The sequence below is a fragment of the Oratosquilla oratoria genome, chromosome 2 (assembly GCF_046742065.1).
Source record: "Oratosquilla oratoria isolate Oo_2021 chromosome 2, ASM4674206v1, whole genome shotgun sequence".
NCBI lineage: Eukaryota > Metazoa > Arthropoda > Malacostraca > Stomatopoda > Squillidae > Oratosquilla > Oratosquilla oratoria.
The window spans coordinates 8,694,260-8,706,759 of record NC_134778.1 but is presented as its reverse complement, the minus strand read 5'-3'; the positions used below and the strand labels follow the sequence as shown (position 1 = coordinate 8,706,759).

The window sequence follows — 12,500 nt, the reverse complement described above, 5'->3', positions numbered from 1 at the left end:
GTGGTATTCTTAAGAATTATTTACCTTCCAAGGATTTATATAAAATTTATATAAGAAAAGATATTATTTTAAGAATACCACCGATAATTTCAGAGTTCATGTATTCAATATTTCATCTAAATGTTTTGGCGAAAAACTAGATGGAGGACAGTTCGCATCCCGCTACATGGTCACCGCGTGACGACCGTAAAGTCATATGATGAGCTTAAGGACTCGAACTTTGACAAAGCTGTTTAGTGTATAGTCACTTCGTAGAGCGGATAAGGGGTGAAAAGTTGGTGAAAAGATAGTTTACGCACACACCATTAGGTGACCGAAAGTTACTCTTTGCAAGTGAGAAGAGAGAGAGAGAGAGAGAGAGAGAGAGAGAGAGAGAGAGAGAGAGAGAGAGAGAGAGAGAGAGAGAGAGAGAGAGAGAGAGAGAGAGAGAGAGAGAGAGAGAGAGAGAGAGAGAGAGAGAGAGAGAGAGAGAGAAGAGAGAGAGAGAGAGAGAGAGAGAGAGAGAGAGAGAGAGAGAGAGAGAGAGAGAGAGAGAGAGAGAGAGAGAGAGAGAGAGGAGAGAGAGAGAGAAACACCTGAAACCTGCGTCCATATTTTTCAGCTAATGATGTGAGCGAGTTTGGGTTTGAAAAAAAAAAAAAAAGGACCAAAAACTGACGCAGCAAAAAACAGCCTCCATTCAGGTATATTTTCCGAAGCTGTTATGAATCCACAAACCAAATCAAATTTACTTACTAAACCAAAAGAGATTTGGTAGATCACTTCTCCTGTAGATTCATTTATACAAAACAAGGCTTTCATTACATAACGAAGCGTACAGAAAGACGTAATTCATGGGAAATAGACACTGATTTGGAAATATTGAAAATAGTCTTACTAAACCAAAACAAATCTATGCCATATATGAAATATAAATTATACTGAGCGGGGATAAAAAAAAAAAATCTTTTGCTTTTAATCGAATTTCATCAACGCAAAATCGTCTTTATCACAAGGGAGTATATAGAAATATACAAGATACTCATCAACTAAAGACATATTTAAATAACTTTGACGTCTCTTGAGTTAGGTTAACGTGTCCACAGTGTTGACATGGCACACACCAACCTACCACGGGAAGCATAGTGCCACATAGTGCCACTCATTTCGCAGGATAAACTAATAAACGAACCAGAGAGTGTAAATGGCACCTAACATCAGATGCCCTTCCCATCTCCTGTGAACTTGGTGTCCTTGAATTTCTAATAACTTTCCAACCCTACAACCTTCTCCTCCCTCCCAACCACCACCACCCTTCTCCCACACACAAACTATCTCCCTCGGGGCCACTCCCATCTACCTACGCCCGGCCACGCCCACTTCCCACGCCTGGTCACGCCCCCTTCCCAAGCCCCGCCTGGCCACGCCCACGCCCTTTCTAGTCACCCTTAACCTTTGGAAGTTGACGGCTGCGTGGGTGTGAGCCTAGGCGACGGCTGAAGGAAGGATCTTGGCTATTGCCGAGGAATCTTGGTTATTGCATGAGGAAGGTTGGAATCTTCTGTAAGATGGTGAGCGGGGATGGAGAGGAGGAGTTGAGTTTATGGGTTTAATGTTGGGTTTATGGGTTTAATGTTGGGTTTATGGGTCTAAGAAGGACGTTTATGGACATCACGGAAAGGATTGGTGACTAAATTATGATGTGAGGAGCTCAGACCAGGAAACGCCGAGCTGAAGCCAAGGTCGCCACCTTTGCCTTCTGTGCAAGGGCTTCCAGGGCGTGGTGTTGTTGGGTCTGGACACTGGGACACGTCGGAAGAAATCCGATCAAAAACGAATTCTGTAATTGGGGGACGAACCAAAGAGATACCGATTCCCAATAGGTGTCGGGTAGACTTCGACGAAATCGAGAACGTCGAACCCGTCCCCCCACCCCCCCGCGCCGAAAAAAAAGGGGAAAGGAGAGACGAGACGGAGAGAACTGAGGGGTTTCAGACAAGGAAGAAGCCAGCCGAGAAACTTAAAAAAAAAAAAAAAAAAAAAAAAAAAAAAGTTTATACTCACAATCTCCATTAGGAAATGAAAGAAGGACAAGAAGTCTGGAACGCAGAAACATTGATATACATATTTTTTACCGTTGACATTACAGAATAGTTTGTATGTTAAAACACAGTGATTGCTCTGGAGAACGATAAAATTTAGACTGGTAAGACATCATAAAGCGCACGTGCACACACACACACACACACACACACACACACACACACACACACACACACACACACACTAGCACACTGGGATCTGCATGTTCTACCACAAAGCGAAGAACAAATTAAATTGATTTGGATGACTTGTTGGCCGTATGGTTCATATAGTTGATGCGGCAGTTTACTGACTGGAAGAAGCAATTCTACTATTTTGAATTAGGTTGTTATTAGCCCATGCTTTGTCCACAAACATGGAATATGTTCTCTTTTCATACGCTTTTTTCAATATAACTATCTATCTATCTAATTATCCATCTATCCATACATCCATCCATCCATCCATCTATCCATCTATCTGTTTATCTATCTACCTATCTATCTATCTATCCATGTATATATTTTTCTATCTGTTTATATATATATATATATATATATATATATATTTATATATCTTTATGTCTATCTCTCTAAGTAAATAAATTAATAAAACAACAAAATATTAATGAATGAATAAGAAATTAAATAATTTAATAAATAAACAAATAAATGAATAAATGATCAAATAAATAAATAGATAAATTATTGAACATATAAACAAATGAACTAAACTAACAGAAATCTCCTCTAAAAAGAAGACAAAGACTATACTAATTCAAAGTCAAATGTTGGTAATTATAATGATTTTTTTTTCATCGTGACCTGCTTTGTTGAAAGTGACAGGTTTTTGTCACCTCTGTTCCTATTATTTTCAAAAGCTTTGCAAGTTCGATGTTGGAATATAAACTCTACGTGAATAAAACATTGCATACTTTATGAGATTTTTTTTGCATCAAATTACATGTACGTATCTCTGAAAAAAATTATATTCGTTTACAATAAATCGTTGCATGATTGGCTCATTTCTATCTACTGTACGATGTATCTGTAAATTGTCGACACATTGTCATTAATGGTGACACACTTTGATTCAAATATTACGAATATCACAAACGAATTTTATGAATGCTACCTAAGCCATTTTTTTTTACAAATACAATTCGTAGTAAATTTCGCAAAAAGCCAAATCTAAAAAAAAAAAAAAAAAAAAAAGAATTATAGGTTTCTGCACATACCACAAATGAAAAAGAGAGAGAGAAAAAAAAAAACATGCCATGCAATCTCATTTCTCGGCATAAGGTACGAGATGTGTGGGAACAGCATTGGATGTTGCAGAATTGATGGAAAGAAAGGACTTCCCACCGAAAAGATTGAATACATATGATACAACAATATTCTTCACCTCACTACTCCCCCATGGTTCCTTCCTACTACGACCAAATTCAATTTATTTTCCTCCACTTTCTTTCTCTCTCCTGTTCTTTACATCTTTCTTTACTTTCTTCACTGCTGCTCGTTTCCTTTCTTCCTACTCTCTCCTTTAGATGGGGTTCACACGGGCTAACAGTTCGTCGATCGCGGTTCGACAGACAAGTGTTTAAAGTGATGTGTGAACGGGGTATTTGGGGTTTAACCAACGTGTTCGACAACCAAATACCCCGTTCACACGTTCACACATCACTTTAAACACGTGTCTGTCGAACCGCGTTCGAGAACCGTTAGAACCATGTAAACCCCCTCTTTTACTCTTTCTGCTACGTTTGGTTCGTGCTCTCTCTTTGTTAGCCTATTTCACCCCGATCCCTCAACTCATTTTCTTTCCAAGTCTTGTCTTATATTTACCCAGGGTGTCTTCATTTGGCATCTTGATATTCCACGTGTGTTCCTCAGACAATCCATGTCCAGCGCCTCTACCTTTTTCGGTGTTACTACTCTCAGTGTTTTTAGCTTGCTCTTATACAACGGCACTGGATCCGCAATGCTCTCCATCAACCTCACTTAGGCATTTATTGAATTTTTTTTCCTTTTCATATTTTCGTGAACACAACCGTCAACTTTCTAACACCCGTATCTTATGCTTCGTTTCTGCAGCCAAATTAATTCCTAGATCACTGGTGAGAATTGTAGTAACACATTTCTAAACCACAACTAACACCACAGTCGGACGAAAGAAAGAGTTGCGTAAGCTAAACTATATATTTCGATTGCTAACTGAAGAGGACTACTGAAGAGGATTGCAGTTTAGCAAAAGAAATATATTGTTTCGCTTACGCAACTCTTTCTTTCGTCCGACTGTGGTGTTAGTTGTCATTTCTAGATATCTAAGTGTTTCTACCTTTTCTTGTGGTAATGGAGAAGAACGCCATCGCTGAGTTTCCATATGTAGTAAGGGGAATAGGGATCTTCTTTCTATATTTTTCTTCTGCGAAGGGTTAAAGCTTAAGAGGGTCTGGCAAGAGGATTCTAACCAGAATCCTATAACTGGATCGTTGAATGTGCGTAGATGTGGTAGGAATGAGGTTAGTGATAATGAGATTGGTCTTTTTGTCGTATTTTTGTGGAAAAGAAGGTAAATAACGTAGATGAACATACTAATGAAAGTGAAGGTAGTGAATGGAAGATAAATAGATTCTTTCAAGAAGTTGTTGAGTGCAGAAGAGGATAGGGTGGCTTTGATTGCGACAGTGGGTGGTGACAAGAGAATTACTATAATGGGAGAGGAGATTAATATGAATAAGCAAAAGATAAGATACAAAGTACATTAAACAAGATAGAAAATTAAGAGGCAATAGTCAGGTAGTTGTCATGTGGAACGTCTAACTTCCAAAGGGTACAGAAGATACAGTGGAATGACTGGTAAGCTTGTTTAATGTGTGTCTAAGGGAGGGAAGTATACCGATTGACTGGAGGAATGTATGTATAGTTCTACTATACACGGAAAAGGGGGATGAATATGAATGTAGTAGTTTTAGAGGGATGTGGCTAATAAGTGCAGTTGGTAAGATGTATGGGATGGTGTTGAGTTGATTAGGAGGGAGAACAGAGAAAATAATTGAGTAAGAATGGTGTGGGTTTCGGGTGGAAACGGGCACGCAGGCCAACATATGAACATATGAATAAAGGAAACTGCAAGAGACCATATGGCCTACATTAGGTAGTTCTATGAACATCTTTGCACATTGTGGAGCATTTCCTAATTACCATATCTAGTTTGAAATTGGCTAGGTTCCCAAATTATGATCCCTATTACTAATAGTGATTCACCAAACTAAGCACTACGATTGAGATCCAATGTATATACAAGTACATAAAAATTAATTTATAAAAATATACATTTTCATGCACATATACACACAAGTTTATCCATACGTATAGAAAAGAAGGGCTATTGAGGGCAGTCAATTTTGTTTTACACGAGTTAATAGAGCTAGTTTTAAGGTTAGGGATGGAGAATGTGATGTCGACATGGTTGTTCAACGTGTATGGATGAGTTAGTGTGGGAGGAACACGCGAGGGTACTGAGCAGGGATCGGGGGTTGGTGGACGAGAATAGGAAAGTTGTGAGCCAAATGTAATTCCCGGAATACACTACGCTTATGGCTGAGTCATAAATTGAAGCAGTTGATGGAGTTTGAGAGGGTGTGCGAGAGGAGAAAAAGTAAAAGATGATAACACTAAACTGACGAGATCTACAAGGAGTGATGATGGCATGTTAGATGTAAGAATCAACACCGTGTGAGATCGAAACCTTTATTGGTACGACGTTTTGCTTGTTACAGCTTTTTCAAGTACTTGAAAAAGCTGTAACAAGCGAAACGTCGTACCAATAAAGGTTTCGATCTCACACGGTGTTGATTCTCACAGTCTTGTGTTTCATTGTGTGCCATTGTGTTTCAACATGTTAGATGTAAGTTTGAAAAGTGTGAGGCTGGAGGAAATGGATAGTTTTAAGTATTTTGGGGGAATGAAAACTATGATGAGAATCGGATATCTGATTTTGAACCACAAAGAAGTCATGTGAAAGAATGATTGTGTTTATAGGACTGTATGAAACGAAGACTTTGGCATTGATGAAACAGAAAGATAAGCCTAAATGTATTTCAAAAGTATGGTACGTGTTACAAGGATAGGTAGAGTGGGAGGTGTGGAGGTGAGAGAGATGGGTTAAAAAAAAAAAAAAAAAAAAAAACCTGATATGGTTTAACGTCACAAATTCCCCCACTATCGGAAGGCTAGGACGATTCTCCTTACAGAGGACTTTGTAGCGTGGAATTTAATGAACCATGCCCTTGATTCAACTTTGCCGGTGGCAAGACTCGAACCGCCATCCCCTCGACCTTCGCCGCAAGTAACGATGCCCTAACCCGCTCAGCCAGCAAGACCATACTAACTGAATATCAACTTCTGGAAGAAAGAAGCCTTTTTTGTTATAGCCATTCTGTATTTTTTTTCTCAACTTTAGCATGGGTATAGTGAGGAATATAAAACCAGTCAATTGGGGTTCTCTGTTTAAAGGTGTATGTGCTGAAAAATTTATACCAAAATGTACGCTTTTCGAACTCTTACAAATTCTATAAATTTTAAACTTCAATTAGTTTTTTGCTTTTGATCTGTCAGACTGCATAGTTCTAAATGTTGGTTTATTTTCTATATACGTTTCTATTAACATTGGTCAGAACAGTACGTGAAAGTCAAAGTAAGCATTTTGAATAAGAAATATAATTTACAGTCAAAGCAAATATTTTGAATAAGGAAAATAAACGAGAGTCTACTCTTTTCAGTAACAAAAGTGAGTAAAAGTCCAAGAAAACATTTTGAAAAAGAACTATTTATGCAAAACCCAACGCTGTCCCTTTACTAACAATTACGTTTGCATTCCAGCCAAGCGTCCGCCCGTGGACGAAACGGCGGCCTTCCTGAGCTCCCTCCTGTCGTCGCACGGCCCCAACTACCTGGAGAAGCTCTTCGGCAAAAAGGCCAGGAATGCTCTTCAGCCCCTCGGAGGCGTGCAAGAGGTGGCTGTGGCACTGTCAGGTGAGGATTCGCTGACTGAGGTTTCAGAGGTTAAGGGATAATGAAAACTCACTCATAGGTTGAATGAATTAACCCTTTAGCGTCTACACGAGGATTTTGTGTTTGTTCATTTGTTCTTACTACCAACAAACGACTTTAATTGGTTAAGAAGAGCCCTGTAGATATCAAAGGGTTATTTCTTTCTCTGTTAATTTTTGACGTCTTACTTTGATTTACATTTATGTTTTCTACCACGATTCTGTTTTTATTCACCTGAGGAAGACCACTTTGGTTTATATATCTACACTTATATCTGGTTGCCATCAGGAAATTTCATTCTGTTGGCAGCAATTCGGGTAGGCATCAAAGTGTTGACGATCAATCTTTTGAGTTCGGAGACATTCTTCGTTCGCTCTAAGCTGATCACAAAGTAACAAGGAACACTAAATTCGGTAAGATCTGAATGGTTCTTCCCAAAAGTAAAATCGCTTGAACGGAATGAGTTAATCATTGATGCTTTTAACACGGACACGCTTTACAAAGGGCAGGCAATAATAGCCCTTGAGGGACAAAGGACTTAGAATATAAAAAAAAAAGTTTCAGATTATGTTCCAAATTTCGTGTTTTATGATGGGGCAAGCAAGAGACTTGGGGTTTCAGAGCGTATACCCTGATTCACTTACACCACGATTTGGCTTAGGGTAGTTCGAACCGCCTCCTTTAGGGTCGTCACTTCTTGCCTCAGTCGTTCGTGATCCCGTTAGCTCAATTCCATTATCTAGGTGCCTGAAATCACCTGTCCTATTAAAAAAAATCGACCTTTTCCTTTTCAAGTTCTGCTAGTAAGCAACGCAAAACAGCTGAGGTTGGCCAAAGCAAAATGCATAATGTATGTTACGTGTTGAAGAAAATATAGGTTATAATTTTGCAAAGATTCTGAGATGAAAAGATACTCAAAATAAACGACTGATTGACTGCCTGAATGAATAAATGAAATTGGGTAGAAAATTATGTCACAGAATTAAAAAAAAAAAAAAAAAAAAAAGGCTCTATAACGGGAATCCTAGAATCAATTGAACGCTTTCAGCATAGTGATAAATCTTAGAGACATTTCGCATGGTCACAGTTTTGATCTTTATGTTTAGAAACCGTACAGACATATACAAGAAAACAAAAAGAAGGAACCACGAAACACTAGAGGAGGCGTTATTAAGGGAGTTCCACACAACACACAACCGGTTTTGACTAGTGTATTTCCCAAGAGTTGGTGCTATTTAATGATGGTTCGACTGCCCCATAAATTCACCTGATAGTATTGTCTAATCTTTGACTCTTTCTGGTTGATCCTGTTATCATATTGGAAGCCGATGCCGTTCTTTACGGGTTGTTATCTTGCCATTGACTGACTGTATGAGTAGAGTGGATCATGAACCTAATATTGGTTGGTTGCTTTGATGTGTTGTGTTGTGACCTGACCCAGTGTTGCTGCGTGACCTGACACAGTGTTGCTGCTCGGGTTGATGGATTCCATGAGTGATCAGTTCTGGTACGGGGGATGCCTACATTGCATCTCCGCATCTCTGACTGATGTTGTTAGTTGCCGACTTCGACAGCTTCCTTGTCTTTTGGTCTATATATTGTGCTACTATGCTAGACCATCCCAAGTCTGATAGGTGTCTCACGTGGTCCACACGAGTTATTCCTCGCACTGAACGTGCGGTGGTGTGTTAAATCTTCTCTGCGTTCCCTCAGGCGTGTCTCCATCCCTCTTCCAGTTTCGCCAATGCAGACTTTGTGGCATGTCCTACATGGAACGGAGTACACCACGCTATTTGGGTAGGGATGGGTACGGTAATCTTTTCAGTTTAACCAAATCGTATACGCCAGGTGCCGTTGTGGACGGGAGTACCGTGGTTTAGAATGATGCATCCTGTATCTATCTTAATCTTGGGGCCCCTTCTGGGAACTTCACGGGCTTTGTTCAGTAAACGGAACAGGAAGCCACAGAAATATCCTAATCTGAGGAAGATTCCCCTGGTGTGATCGAATTCTATCTAGAAAATTTCTTGGCTACAAATTCGTAAGACCTTCAGGGAAAAACCCAACTCTATACCTCTCTTTATTCTCTTGCATTGGGCTCTCAGGTGGGTAAGATCGTCCTTGCTGGTGGGTTTCCTGTGATCGTCCTTGCTGCTGGGTTTCCTGTGATCGTCCTTGTTGGTGGGGATTCCTGTGATCGTCCTTGTTAGTGGGCTTCCTGTGATTGTCCTTGTTAGTGGGTTTCCTGTGATCGCCCTTGTTGATGGGTTTCCTGTGATCGTTCTTGTTAGTGGGTTTCCTGTGAGCGTCCTTGTTGGTGGGTTTCTTGTGATCGTCCTTGTTGGTGGGTTTCCTGTCATCGTCATTGCTGGTGGGTTTCCTATGATCGTCCTTGTTGGTGGGTTTTCTGTGATCGTTCTTGTTGGTGTTTTTTTGTGATCGTCCTTGCTGGTGGGTTTCCTGTGATCGTCCTTGTTAGTGGGTTTCCTGTGATCGTCCTTGTTGGTGGGTTTCCTGTGACCGTCCTTGTTGGTGGGTTTTCTGTGATCGTTCTTGTTGGTGTTTTTTTTTGTGATCGTCCTTACTGGTGGGTTTCCTGTGATCGTCCTTGTTGGTGGGTTTCCTGTGATCGTCATTGCTGGTGGGTTTCCTATGATCGTCCTTGCTGGTGGGTTTCCTGTGAGCGTCCTTGTTGGTGGGTTTCCTGTGATCGTCATTGCTGGTGGGTTTCCTATGATCGTCCTTGTTGGTGGGTTTCCTGTGATCGTCTTTGTTAGTGGGTGTCCTGTGATTGTTCCTTGTTGGTGGGTTTCCTATGATCGTTCTTGTTAGTGGGTGTCCTGTGATCGTTCCTTGTTGGTGGGTTTCCTGTGATCGTCTTTGTTAGTGGGTGTCCTGTGATCGTCCTTGTTGGTGAATTTCCTGTGATCGTTCCTTGTTGGTGGGTTTCCTGTGATCGTCCTTGTTGGTGGATTTCCTGTGATCGTTCCTTGTTGGTGGGTTTCCTGTGATCGTCCTTGTTAGTGGGTTTCCTATGATCGTCCTTGTTGGTGGGTTGCCTGTGAGCGTCCTTGTTGGTGGGTTTCCTGTGATCGTCCTTGTTGGTGGGTTTCCTGTGATCGTCCTTGTTAGTGGGCTTCCTATGATCGTTCCTTGTTGGTGGGTTTCCTATGATCGTCCTTGCTGGTGGGTTTCCTGTGATCGTCCTTGTTGGTGTTTTTTTTTTTTTTTGTGATCGTCCTTGCTGGTGGGTTTCCTGTGATGGTTCCTTGTTAGTGGGTTTCCTGTGATCGTCCTTGTTGGTGGGTTTCCTGTGATCGTCCTTGTTGGTGGGTTTCCTGTGATCGTCCTTGTTGGTGGTTTTCCTGTTGACCTTGAACCACACAACCGGACACTCCCTGATCACCATGCTGTCCATGAAAGGAAGAGTTGCTTTGCTCTAGTTCTGTGAACTGTATGTACGATCTTGAGCTACCGTAGGGTGTGGTTTGTGGTCTTTTGTTGTGGTAATATTGCCAATACATTGTCTAAGTGACGGTACCATGAGATATCAAGGTCGACTATTCGTATGTACAGTTGCGTTCTGTCTTCGATTTTTCTACGAAAACCGAGACCATCACGGTACTCAATGGTGATTCCATGGTGGTCTTCGTCCTGGCAATATTTTTGTCCGTCAAACGAGGTCATAGATGACTTTCAGGAGGTTGAGATCGTACTAAAAGGACATGACTGCCAAGCTAATAGAGGATACATCAGCTTAGGAGCAAACAACAGAGGTGCTGTTTATACCGATGTTGCACTTCAGTAATAACACCTAACTAAGATCAAGGTACAAACAGAAACGCGTCAATTTAAGAGCAGTCCTGAGAGGTGTAGTATTTCAGTGACTCATTTCAGTACTGGCACCTAACCAGTACACTCAAGCTGATTTAATTGGTTTTCGACTTCCTTCTCAACCACAGCCATTCTAGTATGCTCGACACTTTAAGTACACTTCAGACCATCCATACAATCTTACTAAGCTATATTAAGCCACTGTCGTGAGATGCAAAGGGTTGTATCGTCCCTCATGAAATAGCACACACACACACACACACACACACACACACACACACACACACACACACACACACACACACACACACACACACACACACACACACACACTCGGATTGGTAAAGCACTGGCCTCACAAGCCAGAGAACCGGGGTTCGATTCCCCGGCCGGGCGGAGATAAGTTGGGTTTGTCTCCTTTCACGTGTAACCCCTGTTCACCTAGCAGTGAATAGGTACGGGACGTTAGTCAAGGAGTTGTGACCTTGCTGTCCCGGTGTGTGGTGTGTGAGTGGTCTCAGACCTACCCAGAGATCGGCAAATAATGAGCTCTGAGCTCACTGCCGTAGGGTGGTGTCTGGCTGTCTCGACAGAGACTGCAGCAGATCCGAGGTGAATACACACACACACACACACACACACACACACACACACACACACACACACACACACACACACACACACACACACACACGACTCAGTGGCGCGGATGGTAGAGTCTCAGACTGTCACTACGGCGGTCCGGGTTCGAATCCTGCCCAGGGCTGAAAATAATTTCAGTATCGCTGCGCTTCGAGTTGTTACTCCAATTCTCGTGGGCGGGGAGTTGGGTGTGTGTGTGTGTGAGTGTAAGGTCAAAGTATTACCCATAGATCAGCCATACGAGCTCTGAGCTCTCTTCCGGAAGGGAAATAGTTGTCGATCACGAGTCTAACACGTGATCCAAAGACCAAGGTGAATCACACACACACACACACACACACACACACACACACACACACACACACACACACACACACACACACACACACACACACACACACACACACAAAACGATAACACTGCAATGTTTAGTTCCTATTTCTTTTCTCTAAATCTAAACAAAATAAATAGTAAATGAACCTGTTTTTCAAATGGGGCTTTCTCCAGTGCTATTTTTTCTTATAAAAAGTGAATGCAATGTCTAATGTATTATTATCATCTTGTGCAGGTACATATCCGGCAGCTGTTCAAGATTCTCATCCAGTATATAGACGATAAAATGGTGGCTGGTACTAGGAGCTTCAGCTGGCTGCTCGTAGCTGATATGTAAAAAAAAAAGAAAAAAAAAAAAATACCACCCACCCCGTTCTCTTCATATTGCCTCTACTTCTTCTATTTCTTCCACTTGTCCTTTTTTTTTTCCTCTTCTTCCACTTACCCACTTTCTCCCTTTCTTCCTCCTCCTCTTTCTATTCCCCCTTCCTTATCTTCTCCCCTTCCTCCTCTTCCTCTACTTTCTGCTCCTACTTCCTCTTATTTTCTTCTTCTCTTCTTTCCTCTTCCTCTTCC

At 41.4% G+C, this 12,500-nt stretch overlaps 1 protein-coding gene across 9 annotated transcripts in view; it reads left to right on the top strand.

Annotated features, from left to right (window-relative positions):
• The window catches only part of LOC143036819 (prohormone-4), a 332,335-nt gene that overhangs the window by 309,196 nt on the left and 10,639 nt on the right, over nucleotides 1-12,500 (top strand). For all 9 annotated transcript variants that reach the window (XM_076204617.1, XM_076204635.1, XM_076204627.1 and 6 more), the window contains one exon: nucleotides 6,945-7,097. In XM_076204617.1, the coding sequence (XP_076060732.1) occupies nucleotides 6,945-7,097 (153 nt within the window). The remainder of the gene's footprint in view (nucleotides 1-6,944; nucleotides 7,098-12,500) is intronic.